We start from the raw sequence: 20,211 nt of genomic DNA, 5'->3' as shown, positions 1-20,211 counted from the left end.
GTATTAGGCCATTATTGCAACAAATAAACCCAACATCTCAATTCTTTACAACAAATATCTACTGTTCTCATTCACTGGTCTGTGGGTTGGCTAAGGTTCACTTGATCTTGTCTAGGTTCAGCTGAGCTTGGCTCCAGGCTGCAGGATTGTGTTTGGGTCTGTTCCATGTGACTAATTCCAGGCTACCTAGGGCATACTCTTCTCATGGTGATGGCAGAAGCACAAATTGGGGGGTGAAAACACACAGTGCCTCTTAAGGCCTTGGTTCAGAACTGGCATACCGTCACATTGCCCACATTCAGATCAAAGCAAGGCACGTGGCTTGGTCCAACAGCCATGGAGCAAGGGAGAGATACAGGTGGAAGGAGCTACAAAGGGCAAATGGAAAGACTTTGGGTCAAAATTATTATGCAGGGAGAAAATGAAGAAGTGGGAGCTATAATCTAATGTACCATAGGGACAGAGACAGATTCCATTTTGGAAAGATGAGCTTTAGAGACTGCCTCCAGTTTTAAATGGCACATTATCTTTCCTCTCTGTCTGCTTCAATTATTTTGATAACTGACAGCAAAACCCCAGTCTGATGTTATAGGTTAGCATCAGGAAGTGCAGCGCATCATTTGAATGGTTGGGACAAGCACAGACTTTCAAAGTGGTCCCAAGGTAAGTTACCCTACCTTTCCTGTGACTGTGCTGTATGTCACGTTAACAATGGTCAGCTGTAGAATTAACCTGTGTGTGTATGTGATCAAGCTGTTGAAATGTCTTTGAGAAACAAAATAACCAATAAACATATACTGAGAAAAAAATTAGATTTTAATTATAATCTGCACATGAAAGGGACAGATGCAATTAAATTGATAATTTTTAAGCTTTTCATAAAATGTTCAATGAAAATCTAACACACCCAAATCTGTCTGTATCACAAAATTAAATGATATTAGACTGTTTTGACAGAATATACTTACCTAATTTCAGGGAAGTGTGCTTTCTTCTCTATTAAATTTATTCAGTTGAAGAAAGTAGTGTGGCTGCCACCTACAAATGCAGACACATGCTTTACTTGTGACAGTTTTAAAAAGGTGTGTTTGTCTTATTGAAACTTTCATTCAAAAATTTGCTATATAAATTTACTTACAATATAAGTTTATGTTCTGTTTTTTCATATGGTGACTATGTCCTATATCCTATGTCCTAAGCCCTAACCTACTTTGTCAGACTTTTAAGAATAACAGCTTATGTTACTTATTTCTGTCCTTTTTGCTTTGCCTGTCAATGATTTTGGCCAAAATTATTACACGTCATGATTTTACCTTGTGTGCTTCCTTCATAGGGATATTGTCTGGTTAAACAAGAGGTTTTAGAAATTGGCTCTTTAAAATTGAAACCATTTCCAAAATGAAGTTACTTCTCATTGTTTCTGCTTAAAATTTACATTGTCTTTCCTTGGCATTGTAAGTGGACTGGATTGTACGGCTTGCCTCGTTAATGCAGAGTTGGATAGCCGCCGCAGGGTGTGTGAGTGGGTTTGTGTGTGCACGGTACATGCATATGTGCATGCATATGCATGCCTGTCCAAGTGTTTTATATCCAAGGACCATAAATACTTGTGGGAATTTATTACTCTCTTATACCTAAATGATGGATTTTTACTCGCCAGACAATGTGCCTTTGATGATTAGATGTTTTACATTGTTTTGTTGTACATTGTGTTCTTTGTGATGTATATATTATGTTCTATATTGTTTTATTAGTCTGTGTAAATAAAAATGAAAAGTGGGGGGATTTAAAGTAAGGGATCTGATTATAAATTAATATATTTCTGAAGAGGAGGTAGCACAGTGGGAGTATATTTTATATATATTCATATATATATATATATATAAAGGTTTATTTCTTTTCTTGCCAAATATGATCAGAAATATTCTAGGAGGGGGTTGAGCCATATAAATAGAAGTTAAAAGGGTCTGAACTTTAAGTTCTTCATCTGTTAAAGTTTGGTCAGCACTACCTTCCTCTCAGGTCACCGTGAGATAAACTGGAGGTGTTTAGCAAATTCCATGGTTCTTTTAGGTGTGAGTCCTTTTCTGTGTCTTCTGAGCAGGGGAGGGGATACTCAGCAGAATATAAGGCCCTAATCAAAAACCTAAGAGGTGTTCTATATGGAGATAGTAGGTATTAATTGGCTTATGGTAACAGGACCTAGATGACTAAAAAAGGACAGTCATTCTGATGCATCTGGTCCCAGTGAAGGAAGAGCCTGGTTATAATTTCTTGGAAACATTACATCTGCAGAGGCAAGAGCAGATAGAGGAGGCCATGGAGCCACATTCTCAGTGGCCGCAGAGAGGTGTTTTGTGGAAGCCTGCTGGAGAGCAACTGTAGAGACACTATGACTTGCATCACCTTTCATTTCGAAGTGGGATTAGAAACCAACCAACCGAATAAGCACACAAAAAGCAAAACCTTGACTCTCTTGAAATTTTCTTTCTCCTAAAATGCTACTCTACTATAAAGGAGAAGTGTGTTATCCCACAGTCCCTTTGTTGGCTGACTTATTTTCAGCTCAATTTACTTGTAAGTCAGATATTCATTATGGTGGAAATAGTTGTCTGACTCTGGGTCACTGCCAAAGAAACACTATTTACAGGGATTATATGTAATAGACACCCTGTCATATATCCAACAGTGATCTCTATTGCAAAAGCACACTGAGCCTAAACCCTTAACTTCTTAGTTGCTTAATATCTTGCCAAGATTGCTTACTAGGAATTAAAAGAGGACTAGGAATTTGAGGGCTATATGGGACTGTAGAGATGATCTAATCTAATGTTCTCCAAATTATGTTCCAGTGGAATATTAGTGACCTGCAACATGTTAATAGGTGTCCCTTGAAAAGTGGGTTCTGTGGTCAAATAAGTTCGGTTTCTTTGCCAAAGGCCGTCTCACAGTCTTTAATATGCTAACATGAATCGTGGTTCTCTAAGCCTATAGCTTTTCTTATAGTTTTTTGACCATGAAGTCCTTTAGTTGCCATCTCAAGGAATACCAGACAGAGGCTATGTAGTGTAGTCATTAAGAACATGGCTTCTGGTGCTTAGCTGCTTGGGTTCAAATCCTGGCTTTACTATTTACTGACTATGATTGTGAGCAAATTGTTTAACCTCTTTGTGCTTCAGTTTTCCCATCTAAAATGAGAATGCTAATTTTAGAAATTGAAGAACAGGGCTAAGAACAGTGCCTGGCACAGTTTTCATCATCCTAAGACAGTTTAGGTAAGAGTGAGCTAGCCTTCTACCCTCATTCTTGAGACGAGAAAGTAAGTTCCAAACAGGTTACTCACAGTGCTCACACATTCAACAAACTGCTCCATGCACAATGATTCTGTTCCCAGAAATGAAGACAACAAGGCATCGTTCCTGCCTTTGAAGAATGCACACATTAGTGACTTGGCTGAATTGACACCATTTAGTAGTAAAGCCAACAATCCAGGCCTCCTGCCTTTGGTCCCTCAGCTCCTCCTATGATTCTGAATGAGAATGATCTGTGCAGCCTGGCTTGGTAAGCCAGAATAGGGAGCATATAGTATAGCTAATAGACCTATCTTTGAAAACTGGGAATGAGGGTATATGTTTTAACTCTTTGTTAGTGTGATCCTGAAGGAATAACTGAGGGAAGCACTTTGGGAAAAAATCAAAGTCTAAAAAATATAACTTAGAATGTTAGAATGGGAGATAAGAGGTAGTATGAAGAGGTCCATGTAGGAACTCAATGTTTTTCCAGGTATTGTGTCACTGATGGTCTTCTGTGTGTTTGCCTAGGCTTCTCCTCTGAGGGCTTTCCCTGGGACTGCTACAATGAGCAAACGGCAACTAAAGACCTTCCCTGTAGAGATGGAGGTGCCTGGGTCCTGGATTACAGATCAGGACCAGCCTGTCCATTTTTGCTCCACGAGGAGAGAGAGAAGCCAAACAGAAGTGAATTGTACTTGGAGCTCCACGTAAGTAGCCATCTTTGTGTTTGTGTTGTGATTCTTTGCAGTCAACAGAGGCTCGTGTAATGTAAATCTGTATATGCAAAGCCGCTAAAGCTGCGTTTTGTATGTGGGTCATTGTTTTAAAAAGCAGTCGTTTCAGTAATGAATATGTTCAAGTGCTGATTGTGGTGATGAATGCTCAGCTATATGATGAGATGGTGAACAAAGAATAAGCAGTCGTTTGAAGAAAACAGATATTGCTTGGTGCTTTGAAATTTGTGCACTAGAAGGTGAATGTGTTTATAATTTATCGGAGTGTTTTCAGAGTACTCCACTCACATCAGCTCTGCTGCCTAAACCTCATGTGAGTGCCCGCTTTCTGCTCATTACCTCTTCATACCATTTTAGTAAAAATTTAATAAAACTTTGTGAAGAACGTGTCAGCAGACTGATATGCTCTGGATTCTCAAGTGAAATCTAAATAGCCTGTCTTCTTTACACATACATAAGCCTTTCTTTCTTTCCAGCTGCTTAAGTAACAAGTGAACAGGTCTGCAGGAAATCTGCTGAATAGAGGTTGGCCCTTTGTAAAAACACAGCCTTCTTTCTTATTCATTGATATATTCATGAACACCGAAGCACTATCATATACAAAGCTGGGTTTTAGCTACTTTCACATTTTGGAGGGCTTGATAAAATTGAGCTGACTCTTAATTCTCACCACTTCTCTTTATGCTCTCAGTTTCAGAAAAGGTGTGGGGGGCGGGGATTGAGCATTAAGTATCCAAGAAACACACATGTCCCCAGTTTCTTTTAATATCTTCCAATTAATTACTTTCTAACCTATGTGTTTGATAACCTGAGTTAGGCCTGTGATGTTCATATGGTTGACAGTTTTCTCGAGTCACCCAAAATAGTTGAACTTTGTGCTTTTCATAACCACAAAACCATAGCCACTGTATGTCATTTTAGAAAAGCATTTGATATCCTAGTTATTGTAAAAGGAGGTTTGGAGTGAATCTAAATGATGGCAAATCTATAGTCCTTCAGGAGATGAAATGGAAATTTGCAAAATTTTTGTTTTCGATTCTCCTACCTAAAAAGTAAAATTGTGCATCTTGGGAGATGTACTCAAAGAAGTGTAACAGTGACATCTATTGGTCGAATTACTTTAATTTGAACTTGCTGAAAAAGCAGGCCTAGAGGCAAAACTGCTAAAAAGGATTTTGAAAGACAACTTTCCTTCTTTTTCTTCTTTGTTTTGTGTTTTTTTTTCAAATTCTGTGTTTATGTGTTTTTTTGGATGTTGGACATTAATAAACTATCTATTTCTCATTTTCTTTCTCCCCTGTGGATGAAACTGTTTCTTAATTATACTTTATTATAATTATAAAAAGCATACATAAACATAGAAATTTTGAAATACAGTTAAATTGGAAAAAAAATAACTCATAGTCTCAGCAGTTAAGGACAACTGTTAAAATTTAGTAGATTTTTTTTTTCAGTAGGTATGATTGCTCTTCATTGACGGATTTTATTTAAACATAGGTTGTAAGCATGCTAGGTTTTATAGCCTTCTTTCTTTTCTTTCTCTTCCTTATTTTTTTCTTTTCCTTTTAACAATTACCCTTACATTCTTTATCCATGCTGTTACAAATACTTGATAGATGTATTTGAAGTGATTGCCAAATATTCTATTAAATGGTATGTCAAAACTTAGTCATTTCTCTATCATTGGATGTTGAAGTTTTATCCAGTTTATCACTGTGTTAAATAGTACTGCCACATATATAATTTTATCTATACCCTTTTTTGTTGCAATATTTAGGATAAATTCCTTAATATTTATAGAAGCAGGATTACCTATAAATATCTTTAGGCTTATAATACATATCACCCCACATAAAAAACCTACTTCCTGAACCAGTCTTTAATAGCCACATCTATACACATACCCACATACACCATACACACATGTATGCCTACATGTACATACATGTGTGTGGATATATATACACATATGTATAATTTATTTATATATACAAATGTATAATTTATTTACTTTATGTTTCTTAGTTTCCTAGTAATGATAATTTTTAAAAGTGGGATGGTTTCTTTGGATTATTTTCTAGATCAGCAGATTTTGCACTGCGATCTTTGGGCCCACGTTTCCTTGTTGTCTCCAAGCCAGCATGATTTGGCTCTTATATGTTTTATATATTGATGTTCTAAGTAAAATTTTGCTTTGAAAGGGTTCTGCTGATTTAAAAGAGGTTTGCAACCTGTTAATGATCACTGCAGCAGCTGGCCAGGGCATCTTTTCCCTGGGGGCTTTGAACACGAAGTTCAGGGAAGAGAATATTGCTTTGCAGTATTTGATCAGCCTTAGATGTTGGGCCCGGCCTGCTCTGTTTTTGGTTTTGATCCTACAGCTTGCACTGTAATTGTCAGGATGTCACTCTCCTGAGCCTTTTTCTATAGGCATGTTGCCTTTTGCTAGTGTGCAGGAGTGATATCTAAAGGAAATTAATAATTGGTGGCAGTCTGGCACCTGCGGTCGTAGTTGACTCGTCTGGGGGGGGGAGGTGGCGGCCGGTTACCAAATCCTAGGCTTTCAGGATTGCTTGGAGGGTACCGGCGGCGGGGGCTCTTTCCCGGAGGCGAGGGCGAGGCGGGGGACTGGGCCCGGTCCCCGGCGTAGGCGTGCAAAGTATGGAGGGCGGCGAGAAAGGAACAAGCGGGACACGGTTTTTTTAGGGTGAAGAAGCCAAGAGAGTTTATTAGGGGAGAGTACAAGCTTATATTGGGCGTTTAGAGGGCGGGGTAGCTGTAGAGGTTAAAGGCTTGGATTGGTTCTGAGAGGGCGCGGAGGTTGATTGAAAAGGGGCGAGAGTTGCTCCGGTAACGGTGTTTGGCAACAATGTATGCGCACTGGTGGTAATGGGAGTTGCACTGGCAACGGGGAGTGTCCGGGCAAGATAAGGGGGTGGGGAAAAGGCGGTTCCCTCCGGCAAGCCTCCCCTAACAGTGGTATTTTGGGTGAGGAAATGGGGCCTGCTTTCGGCCTCACTTTTCCAGGCCCGGGGGGCTGCGGAGGGCGCTGTCGCCCGTGCCCACCACCCTCCCCAGGGGCTGATCAGGTCCCCCAGCCCAGGCCCGCTAAGTTGAAGCACGTAATCAGTGTCCCGCAGGCACCCACAAATCAGAATGGACATTGGTGTTAAGGTTGGAACTGTGACTGAGGCATGTTGTTTAGCCAGGCATTCCTCTTTAAGTTACTGAACTGAATTAGTTACCGAATTCCTGGGAGTTCCTTGGGAGAATGGCAAGTGGTGGGGTTAGTGTAGGGTAAATACAAGGCAGTGCATATTTACCAGCCAATATGCATTTCAATAATTTAACCTCTAATATTGCCGTGTGGTGCTGCCTAGCTGAGTGTTGTACAGACTGTGGATAGAGAAACTGTATTTGGGTAATTATCCTTCACCCCCTGTTCCGGTTTACTAATGTTGCCATTATGCAAAATATCAGAAACGGGTAGGCTTTTATAAAGGGATTTATTTGGTTACAAATTTACAGTCCTGAGGCCATAAAAGTATCCAAACTAAGGCATCAACAAGAAGATACCTTCACTGAAGAACAGCCAATGGCGTCCAGAACACCTCTGTCAGCTCAGCGGGGAAGGCATGTGGCTGGCATCGGCTGGTCCTGGGTTATGTTTCAGCTCCTCTCTCAGCTCCTATGTGTCCTTAGCTTAGCATCTCCAAACGTCTTCCTTCCACAACTCCAAGCATCTCTAATTATCTTTACGCATCAGCAAGTATCTGGGTCTGGGCCGGCTCTTTTAATGAACTCCAGTAAATTAATCAAGACCCATGCTGAATGCGCAGGGCCACACCTCCATGGAAATTAACTAATCAAAAGTATCACCTACAGTTGGGTGAGTCACATCTCCATGGAAACAACCTGATCCAAATATAACATGGCTTTTGGGGGGACATAATATATCCAAACCAGCACACCTCCGAAGCAAATTCTTGGATATGCACTTAAAAGACTGAACCTCCGTCAACCCCACTTTTAGTGCGTGAGGTTGCCAAACATTGCATGGAATGTACTTATACTAAAACAATTTTCCATGCTTTTCTTAAATTCAAATTTAACGGGTATCCCGTGTTTTATTTGCTGAGTCTGGCAATCCTTCACATCACTTTTGGAGCAACATCCAAATGTACCAAATCTGTGAATTACCCTATGGTAATGTCTACATGTATAAAACCTGAGTCATCCGAGAGTATCCTTTTAGAACATGAACATTAAGAAGCTGGCCTTAAAGGGCGGCTTCTTATGTTCCACCAAACTAGGAGCCACCATTGGTCATACTTCTCAGTTTTCAGTGCACTTAAACCAGATTTGTCACAGGCAACTGAATAAGGTCAGAGAATAGAGAGCAACTGGGCTGTAACTCCCTACAACAAGTGCACTTTCCATGGAATTCCACGTGAAGGGAAATTAAATATCGCTGACCAAAGAGGGTGGTTTGTAGAATATCTGTAAACAGGGGCATGGGTGGAAGAGAAGAGACACTAAAAGAGGTTTAGCCTGAAATTGAAAAAAAGTTACAGTCATTATGATTATATATTGGCTGGATGAATCTCTGGAAGTTAGATTTTGCATGCCAGTTTTTTGTTTTTTGTTTGTTTGTTTGTTTTCTGTGATTGTGTGATCTTGTTTATATGAAATACCTATAATCAGCAAACTTCATAGAGACAGTTGTTAACAGTTATCAGCTTCATAGAGACAGCTGTTGAAGGTTACCAGTGACCATGGCAGCAGGAAGAGGGGAGGAGTGGAGGGTGTGGGGAAGGTGGAGTTAATGCTTAATGGGTGCAGACTTTCTATTTGACATGACGAAAAAGTTGAGGTAATGGATGTTAGTGATAGTAGCACAATATTGTGAATAGAATTAATGCCAATGAATTGTATACTTGAAAGTGATTAGAATGAGAAATTTTGAGTTGACCATTTGGTACTACAAGTAAAATATATATATATATATATATATAAAAGTGAAAAAACAGTTCTGTCTCTCACCTCAATTGTCCACCTCTCTTCCCAAGAGATAACTAATGTTCAAGTCTCTTGAGCATCTTTGGAGAAATTTTAGACATAAAAAGGTGTCTGGAGGCGGGGCAAGATGGCAGACTGGTGAGCTGTATGTTTTAGTTACTCCTCCAGGAAAGTAGGTAGAAAGCCAGGAACTGCGTGGAATGGACACCACAGAGCAATCTGACTTTGGGCATACTTCATACAACACTCATGAAAACGTGGAACTGCTGAGATCAGCGAAATCTGTAAGTTTTTGCGTCCAGGGGACCCGCACCCCTCCCTGCCAGGCTCAGTCCCGTGGGAGGAGGGGCTGTCAGCTCCAGGAAGGAGAAGGGAGAACTTCAGTGGCAGCCCTTATCGGAAACTCATTCTGCTGATCCAAACTCCAACCATAGATAGACTGAGACCAGACACCAGAGAATCTGAGAGCAGCCAGCCCAACAGAGAGGAGACAGGCATAGAAAAAAAACAACACGAAAAACTCCAAAATAAAAGCGGAGGATTTTTGGAGTTCTGGTGAACATAGAAGGGGGAAGGGCAGAGCTCAGGCCCGAGCTCAGGCCCTGAGGCGCATATGCAAATCCCGAAGAAAAGCTGATCTCTCTGCCCTGTGGACCTTTCCTTAATGGCCCTGGTTGCTTTGTCTCTTAGCATTTCAATAACCCATTAGATCTCTGAGGAGGGCCTTTTTTTTTTTTTTTTTTTTTTTTAATCCTTTTTTCTTTTTCTAAAACAATTACTCTAAGAAGCCCAATACAGAAAGCTTCAAGGACTTGCAATTTGGGCAGGTCAAGTCAAGAGCAGAACTAGGAGAGCTCTGAGACAAAACGCAATAATCCAGTGGCTGAGAAAATTCACTAAACACCACAACTTCCCAAGAAAAGGGGGGTGTCCGCTCACAGCCATCATCCTGGTGGACAGGAAACACTCCTGCCCATCGCCAGCCCCATAGCCCAGAACTGCCCCAGACAACCCAGTGTGACGGAAGTGCTTCAAATAACAGGCACACACCACAAAACTGGGCGTGGACATTAGCCTTCCCTGCAACCTCAGCTGATTGTCCCAGAGTTGGGAAGGTAGAGCAGTGTGAATTAACAAAGCCCCATTCAGCTATCATTTCAGCAGACTGGGAGCCTCCCTACACAGCCCAGCAGCCCAGAACTGCCCTGGGGGGATGGCACTCACCTGTGACATAGCACAGTCATCCCTCAACAGAGGACCCGGGGTGCACAGCCTGGAAGAGGGGCCCACTTGCAAGTCTCAGGAGCCATACACCAATACCAAGGACTTGTGGGTCAGTGGCAGAGACAAACTGTGGCAGGACTGAACTGAAGGATTATACTATTGCAGCAGCTTTAAAACTCTAGGATCACCAGGGACATTTGATTGTTAGAGCCACCCCCCCCTCCCTGACTGCCCAGAAACACGCCCCATATACAGGGCAGGCAACACCAACTACACACGCAAGCTTGGTACACCAATTGGACCCCACAAGACTCATTCCCCCACTCACCAAAAAGGCTAAGCAGGGGAGAACTGGCTTGTGGAGAACAGGTGGCTCGTGGACGCCACCTGCTGGTTAGTTAGAGAAAGTGTACTCCACGAAGCTGTAGATCTGATAAATTAGAGATAAGGACTTCAATTGGTCTACAAATCCTAAAAGAACCCTATCAAGTTCAGCAAATGCCACGAGGCCAAAAACAACAGAAAATTATAAAGCATATGAAAAAACCAGACGATATGGATAACCCAAGCCCAGGTACCCAAATCAAAAGATCAGAAGAGACACAGCACCTAAGCAGCTACTCAAAGAACTAAAGATGAACAATGAGACCATAGTACGGGATACAAAGGAAATCAAGAAGACCCTAGAAGAGCATAAAGAAGACATTGCAAGACTAAATAAAAAAATGGATGATCTTATGGAAATTAAAGAAACTGTTGACCAAATTAAAAAGATTCTGGACACTCATAGTACAAGACTAGAGGAAGTTGAACAACGAATCAGTGACCTCGAAGATGACAGAATGGAAAATGAAAGCATAAAAGAAAGAATGGGGAAAAAAATTGAAAAAATTGAAATCGACCTCAGGGATATGATAGATAATATGAAATGTCCAAATATAAGACTCATTGGTGTCCCAGAAGGGGAAGAAAAGGGTAAAGGTCTAGGAAGAGTATTCAAAGAAATTGTTGGGGAAAACTTCCCAAATCTTCTAAACAACATAAATACACAAATCATAAATGCTCAGCGAACCCCAAATAGAATAAATCCAAATAAACCCACTCCGAGACATATACTGATCACACTGTCAAACACAGAAGAGAAGGAGCAAATTCTGAAAGCAGCAAGAGAAAAGCAATTCACCACATACAAAGGAAACAGCATAAGACTAAGTAGTGACTACTCAGCAGCCACCATGGAGGCGAGAAGGCAGTGGCACGATATATTTAAAATTCTGAGTGAGAAAAATTTCCAGCCAAGAATACTTTATCCAGCAAAGCTCTCCTTCAAATTTGAGGGAGAGCTTAAATTTTTCACAGACAAACAAATGCTGAGAGAATTTGCTAACAAGAGACCTGCCCTACTGGAGATACTAAAGGGAGCCCTACAGACAGAAACAAAGAAAGGACAGTGAGACTTGGAGAAAGGTTCAGTACTAAAGAGATTCGGTATGGGTACAATAAAGGATATTAATAGACAGAGGGGAAAAATATGACAAACATAAACCAAAGGATAAGATGGCTGATTCAAGAAATGCCTTCACGGTTATAACGTTGAATGTAAATGGATTAAACTCCCCAATTAAAAGATATAGATTCGCAGAATGGATCAAAAAAAATGAACCATCAATATGGTGCATACAAGAGACTCATCTTAGACACAGGGACACAAAGAAACTGAAAGTGAAAGGATGGAAAAAATTATTTCATGCAAGCTACAGCCAAAAGAAAGCAGGTGTAGCAATATTAATCTCAGATAAAATAGACTTCAAATGCAGGGATGTTTTGAGAGACAAAGAAGGCCACTACATACTAATAAAAGGGGCAATTCAGCAAGAAGAAATAACAATCGTAAATGTCTATGCACCCAATCAAGGTGCCACAAAATACATGAGAGACACACTGGCAAAACTAAAGGAAGCAATTGATGTTTCCACAATAATTGTGGGAGACTTCAACACATCACTCTCTCCTATAGATAGATCAACCAGACAGAAGACCAATAAGGAAATTGAAAACCTAAACAATCTGATAAATGAATTAGATTTAACAGACATATACAGGACATTACATCCCAAATCACCAGGATACACATACTTTTCTAGTGCTCATGGAACTTTCTCCAGAATAGATCATATGCTGGGACATAAAACAAGCCTCAATAAACTTAAAAAGATTGAAATTATTCAAAGCACATTCTCTGACCATAATGGAATACAATTAGAAGTCAATAACCATCAGAGACTTAGAAAATTCACAAATACCTGGAGGTTAAACAACACACTCCTAAACAATCAGTGGGTTAAAGAAGAAATAGCAAGAGAAATTGCTAAATATATAGAGATGAATGAAAATGAGAACACAACATACCAAAACCTATGGGATGCAGCAAAAGCAGTGCTGAGGGGGAAATTTATAGCACTAAACGCATATATTAAAAAGGAAGAAAGAGCCAGAATCAAAGAACTAATGGATCAACTGAAGAAGCTAGAAAATGAACAGCAAACCAATCCTAAACCAAGTAGAAGAAAAGAAATAACAAGGATTAAAACAGAAATAAATGACATAGAGAACAAAAAAACAATAGAGAGGATAAATATCACCAAAAGTTGGTTCTTTGAGAAGATCAACAAGATTGACAAGCCCCTAGCTAGACTGACAAAATCAAAAAGAGAGAAGACCCATATAAACAAAATAATGAATGAAAAAGGTGACATAACTGCAGATCCTGAAGAAATTAAAAAAATTATAAGAGGATACTATGAACAACTGTATGGCAACAAACTGGATAATGTAGAGGAAATGGACAATTTCCTGGAAACATATGAACAACCTAGACTGACCAGAGAAGAAATAGAAGACCTCAACCAACCCATCACAAGCAAAGAGATCCAATCAGTCATCAAAAATCTTCCCACAAATAAATGCCCAGGGCCAGATGGCTTCACAGGGGAATTCTACCAAACTTTCCAGAAAGAACTGACACCAATCTTACTGAAACTCTTTCAAAACATTGAAAAAAATGGAACACTACCTAACTCATTTTATGAAGCTAACATCAATCTAATCTCCCTAATGAATATAGATGCAAAAATCCTCAACAAAATACTTGCAAATCGAATCCAAAGACACATTAAAAAAATCATACACCATGACCAAGTGGGGTTCATTCCAGGCATGCAAGGATGGTTCAACATAAGAAAATCAATCAATGTATTACAACACATTAACAAGTCAAAAGGGAAAAATCAATTGATCATCTCAATAGATGCTGAAAAAGCATTTGACAAAATCCAACATCCCTTTTTGATAAAAACACTTCAAAAGGTAGGAATTGAAGGAAACTTCCTCAACATGATAAAGAGCATATATGAAAAACCCACTGCCAGCATAGTACTCAATGGTGAGAGACTAAAAGCCTTCCCTCTAAGATCAGGAACAAGACAAGGATGCCCGCTGTCACCACTGTTATTCAACATTGTGCTGGAAGTGCTAGCCAGGGCAATCCGGCAAGACAAAGAAATAAAAGGCATCCAAATTGGAAAACAAGAAGTAAAACTGTCATTGTTTGCAGATGATATGATCTTATATCTAGAAAACCCTGAGAAATTGACGATACAGCTACTAGAGCTAATAAACAAATTTAGCAAAGTAGCGTGATACAAGGTTAATGCACGTAAGTCAGTAATGTTTCTATATGCTAGAAATGAACAAACTGAAGAGACACTCAAGAAAAAGATACCATTTTCAATAGCAACTAAAAAAATCAAGTACCTAGGAATAAACTTAACCAAAGATGTAAAAGACCTATACAAAGAAAACTACATAACTGTACTAAAAGAAATAGAAGGGGACCTTAAAAGATGGAAAAATATTCCATGTTCATGGATAGGAAGACTAAATGTCATTAAGATGTCAATTCTACCCAAACTCATCTACAGATTCAATGCAATCCCAATCAAAATTCCAACAACCTACTTTGCAGACTTGGAAAAGCTAGTTATCAAATTTATTTGGAAAGGGAAGATGCCTCGAATTGCTAAGGACACTCTAAAAAAGAAAAACCAAGTGGGAGGACTTACACTCCCTGACTTTGAAGCTTATTATAAAGCCACTGTTGCCAAAACAGCATGGTACTGGCACAAAGATAGACATATAGATCAGTGGAATCGAATTGAGAATTCAGAGATAGACCCTCAGATCTATGGCCGACTGATCTTTGATAAGGCCCCCAAAGTCACTGAACTGAGTCATAATGGTCTTTTCAACAAATGGGGCTGGGAGAGTTGGATATCCATATCCAAAAGAATGAAAGAGGACCCCTACCTCACCCCCTACACAAAAATTAACTCAAAATGGACCAAAGATCTCAATATAAAAGAAAGTACCATAAAACTCCTAGAAGATAATGTAGGAAAACATCTTCAAGACCTTGTATTAGGCGGCCACTTCCTAGACTTTACACCCAAAGCACAAGCAACAAAAGAGAAAATAGATAAATGGGAACTCCTCAAGCTTAGAAGTTTCTGCACCTAAAAGGAATTTCTCAAAAAGGTAAAGAGGCAGCCAACTCAATGGGAAAAAATTTTTGGAAACCATGTATCTGACAAAAGACTGATATCTTGCATATATAAAGAAATCCTACAACTCAATGACAATAGTACAGTCGGCCCAATTATAAAATGGGCAAAAGATATGAAAAGACAGTTCTCTGAAGAGGAAATACAAATGGGCAAGAAACACATGAAAAAATGTTCAGCTTCACTAGCTATTAGAGACATGCAAATTAAGACCACAATGAGATACCATCTAACACCGGTTAGAATGGCTGCCATTAAACAAACAGGAAACTACAAATGCTGGAGGGGATGTGGAGAAATTGGAACTCTTATTCATTGTTGGTGGGACTGTATAATGGTTCAGCCACTCTGGAAGTCAGTCTGACAGTTCCTTAGAAAACTAGATATAGAGCTACCATTCGATCCAGCGATTGCACTTCTCGGTATATACCCGGAAGATCGGAAAGCAGTGACACGAACAGATATCTGCACGCCAATGTTCATAGCAGCATTATTCACAATTGCCAAGAGATGGAAACAACCCAAATGTCCTTCAACAGATGAGTGGATAAATAAAATGTGGTATATACACACGATGGAATACTACGCGGCAGTAAGAAGGAACGATCTTGTGAAACATATGACAACATGGATGAAACTTGAAGACATAATGCTGAGCGAAATAAGCCAGGCACAAAAAGAGAAATATTATATGCTACCACTAATGTGAACTTTGAAAAATGTAAAACAAATGGTTTATAATGTGGAATGTAGGGAAACTAGCAATAGAGAGCAATTAAGGAAGGGGGAACAATAATCCAAGAAGAACAGATAAGCTATTTAACGTTCTGGGGATGCCCAGGAATTACTATGGTCTGTTAATTTCTGATGGATATAGTAGGAGCAAGTTCACAGAAATGTTGCTATATTACGTAACTTTCTTGGGGTAAAGTAGGAACATGTTGGAAGTTAAGCAGTTATCTTAGGTTAGTTGTCTTTTTCTTACTCCCTTGTTATGGTCTCTTTGAAATGTTCTTTTATTGTATGTTTGTTTTCTTTTTAACTTTTTTTTCATACAGTTGATTTAAAAAAGAAGGGAAAGTTAAAAAAAAAAAAAAAGAAGAAAAAGAAAAACAAGGAAAAAAAAAAAGATGTAGTGCCCACTTGAGGAGCCTGTGGAGAATGCAGGGGTATTCGCCTACCCCACCTCCATGGTTGCTAACATGACCACAGACATAGGGGACTGGTGGTTTGATGGGTTGAGCCCTCTACCACAGGTTTTACCCTTGGGAAGATGGTTGCTGCAAAGGAGAGGCTAGGCCTCCCTATGGTTGTGCCTAAGAGCCTCCTCCCGAATGCCTCTTTGTTGCTCAGATGTGGCCCTCTCTCTCTGGCTAAGCCAACTTGAAAGGTGAAATCACTGCCCTCCCCCCTACGTGGGATCAGACACCCAGGGGAGTGAATCTCCCTGGCAACGTGGAATATGACTCCCGGGGAGGAATGTAGACCTGGCATCGTGGGACGGAGAACATCTTCTTGACCAAAAGGGGGATGTGAAAGGAAATGAAATAAGCTTCAGTGGCAGAGAGATTCCAAAAGGAGCCGAGAGGTCACCCTGGTGGGCACTCTTATGCACACTTTAGACAACCCTTTTTAGGTTCTAAAGAATTGGGGTAGCTGGTGGTGGATACCTGAAACTATCAAACTACAACCCAGAACCCATGAATCTCGAAGACAGTTGTATAAAAATGTAGCTTATGAGGGGTGACAATGGGATTGGGAAAGCCATAAGGACCACACTCCACTTTGTCTAGTTTATGGATGGATGAGTAGAAAAATAGGGGAAGGAAACAAACAGACAAAGGTACCCAGTGTTCTTTTTTACTTCAATTGCTCTTTTTCACTCTAATTATTATTATTGTTATTTTTGTGTGTGTGCTAATGAAGGTGTCAGGGATTGATTTGGGTGATGAATGTACCAGTATGTAATGGTACTGGAAACAATCGAAAGTACGATTTGTTTTGTATGACTGCGTGGTATGTGAATATATCTCAATAAAATGAAGATTAAAAAACAAAACAAAAAAAACAAAAAAAACAAAAAAAAGGTGTCTGAATTTGTGTCCTTTTCCCACATAAATGGTAGCACATGCTACATATAGAAGATAACTCTTCAGGAGACTTCTTGAGTGAGTATACTTTCTATCCTTATTGCAATTATTCGATCTATTGTTGAAGAGTACAGGTCTGTTACTTTGTAGAATGTCACTCAATTTTGCTTGTCTAGTGTTTCCTTATGAATAAATGAAGCTTGTGCCCTTTTGGCAATAATACCACAGAAGGGATATTGTGTCTTCCTTAGATACTTCATATCAGGAGACACCTCATATCAGTCTGTATTATTGTTGGTGTGCCAGTTTGGATGTATTATGTCCCCCAGAACGCCATGATCTTTGATGCAATGTTGTGAGGGCAGATGTACTTAGTGTTGATTAGATTGGAATCATTTGATTGAGTGTTTCCATGGAGATGTGACGCAATCAACTTTGAGTGAAACACTTGATTGGATAATTTCCATGGAGGTGTTATCCCACCCATTCAGGGTGGGTGTTAATTGGATCACTGGAGTCATATAAAGGCACAGACAGAAGGACCTCAGAGCAGCTGAGAGTGACATTTTGGAGGAGCTGCAGCTTACAGAGACATTTTGGACAACGCAACCCAGGAGCAAGCAGATGCCTAGAGAGGAATGTCATAGGAGAAAGCCATTTTGAAATCAGAACTCCAGAGCAGACACCAGCCATGTGCCTTCTCAGCTAACAGAAGTTTTCTGGAAGCCATTGGCCATCCTCCAGTGAAGGTACCCAATTGTTGATTCCCTTACCTTGGACACTTTATGGCCTTAAGACTGTAACTGTGTGACCAAAGAAACCCCCTTTATAAAAGCCAATCATTTCTGATGTTTTGCATAATGGGCAGCATTAGCAAACTGGAATAGTTGGTAAAGTGAATTTTGAGCATTTGGTTAAGGTGGAATCTGTGAAGTTTCTCCATTGCAAATTTACCAGTTTTCCTTTTGTGGTTAATAAGTAGATTCTTTGAGAAAATATGTATCTTGTTCTTCATAAAACATTCACTTTGAGATTTTTACATGCACTGATGATTTTTGCTGAATCAATTACTACTGTGATGACTATGAAATTATATGTATTCATTTTGTTTTCACTGTTCTCAAGCTCTGCTGAACTCTAGATCCAGGCTGTATCAGTAGCACTCTGGAGTGCCTGGTAGACCTGTCTCTGACTCCTGAAGTCTTGCTTACCATTTTTAGAATGCTCACCTTGCAGTCTCAGAGGAAGGGTGCATTCCCAGAAAGAGTGAGAAAGATTTGGGGCTCAAGATGATGATATCAGATATATCAGTTTCTGTGCCCCCTTATTCCCGTTTGCTTATGCTGCCAGAATGCAAAATACCAGAAATGGATTGGCTTTTATAAAGGGGGTTTATTTGGTTACAAAGTTACAATCTTAAGGCCATGAAAGTGTCCAAACCAAGGCATAAACATGAGTGTACCTTCATGGGAGGAAGGCCATTGGCATCTGGAAAACCGCTGTTAGCTGGCAAAGCATATGGCTGGCTTCTGCTTGCTCCCAGGTTGTGTTTCAAAATGGTTTTCTCTAAAATGTCTGTGTGAGCTTTCAAAGGCCATCTTAAAAATATCTCTCTAAATTGCTCTCCAAAATGTCACTCACAGCTACTCTCTGGTCCTTCTGTTTGTGAACTCTTTTATACAACACCAGTGATTAAATTAAGACCCATCCTGAATGGGTGGGGTAACACCTCCATGGAAATTATCTAATCAAAAGTCTCACCCAATTGATTGAGTCACATCTTCATGGAACAATCAAAGGATTCCAACCTAATCAACAACTAATATGTCTACCCCCACAAGATTGTGTTAAAGAACATGGCATTTTGGGGGACGTAATACATCCAAACCAGCACATCCCTCATTCTGGTTCCAGAGAAATAAAACAGTTGCTAGTGAGGTTGGTGATATTTTATGTTGCTTCTATGCTTGAACTCTCTCATCTCAGAGATTTTGTCCCTTGTCTTGTATTTGTTCTAAGATCTCATCAGGTTCTCTTTTTTCTTGGACAAAGAATCTAGATCTTCAGTTTTGAAACGAAATTTGGACTCTTGACTCTGGAACCCCAATTTCTTTTAGCAAATTGTTCTCTGGAATCAAGTCAAGGGTAAGGGTTCTTCTTGAATGCCTTGATGAGAGTGCATAATTGGGAAGAGGTATAGGAGGTACAGCACCTTGTGACTCCTCTATCTTGAATCTTTGCAGGGGGGTTTGCCTGTGGGCTTGGCTTGATTCTAAGGGTGGCTCAGATTCTGTTCTCCGGAATGAGTGTTGAGCTCTTCCATTCTGAAACCAAATCTGGATTCTAGAATCTTCAGTGTTAATTTCTAAAGCAAGTTTTTGTTTGGTAGCATAACCCAGGTATGGTTTTTGGTTGAAAGTGTCAATGAGGATTTTCAACTGATCCACTGCACCTTCGATGTGTAGTGATCATCTTGTTTGTGGAGTTGTTCTGGGCCATGTTAAAAGGGATTCCTGGTTGTTCAAACATGTGACTAGCGCATGCCAGCTTTCAAAACACAGTCTTTGAACTCTTATAGGTCATTCTGGTTTCCAAGAATCATCACAATCACCTTCTCATATGTGAGGCCCTGAATGCTCTTACTGAGTTGGCTTAATTAGCTGGGGAGGACACAGTTTCAGGTTCCAGGTAATTGCATCACATGAACGGATGGATATAATTACCAAGTTCACACCCAACCCAAAATGTCTAAATTAGTAATAAGAGCTTCCATATCTTGATCACTTCCTAAATGCCAGGCACCATCATTTGAGGCATTATCATCCATACAAATAAGGAGAGAGTTTCAGTAAAGACCAGGGGCTCGGTTTGGTCTGCCTGAGTCTAGACCCAAGGGCTTAAATTAAGCAACCCTAATTTTCACTATCTCTGCACTATTTGTGCTATTTTTTTCCTTTTGTTTTGTTTTTAATTTAGGAACAACAGAAATTCATTTAATGAAAATGGGTGGGCTCCCATAATCAGTGAGAAGGATTAAGAGCCAGACTCATAATCAGATGGCCAGAACCACAACCAGTCACCCCACAGAACTCATCCAGTGAAGATTCCACAACTGCTAACATGAGACACTAGATGCTTCAGCCTCCACCAGTTACCCTGAGTCTTCAAAATTAATGATGGAACATTGATGGGAACATGAACACATTTTAGTCCTTCTACCTTCCTTCATACC

At 39.9% G+C, this 20,211-nt stretch overlaps 1 protein-coding gene across 1 annotated transcript in view; it reads left to right on the top strand.

Annotated features, from left to right (window-relative positions):
* FMN1 (formin 1) overlaps window positions 1-20,211 on the top strand; it is a 423,214-nt gene that overhangs the window by 86,008 nt on the left and 316,995 nt on the right. Inside the window, 1 exon segment of the mRNA XM_037834370.1 lies at window positions 3,822-4,000. Coding sequence (XP_037690298.1) covers window positions 3,822-4,000 — 179 coding nt within the window.

The sequence above is a fragment of the Choloepus didactylus genome, chromosome 4 (genome assembly GCF_015220235.1).
Source record: "Choloepus didactylus isolate mChoDid1 chromosome 4, mChoDid1.pri, whole genome shotgun sequence".
Classification (NCBI taxonomy): Eukaryota; Metazoa; Chordata; class Mammalia; order Pilosa; family Megalonychidae; genus Choloepus; species Choloepus didactylus.
The sequence above is the reverse complement of the archived record's forward strand: the minus strand, read 5'-3'. Positions and strand labels throughout refer to the sequence as shown.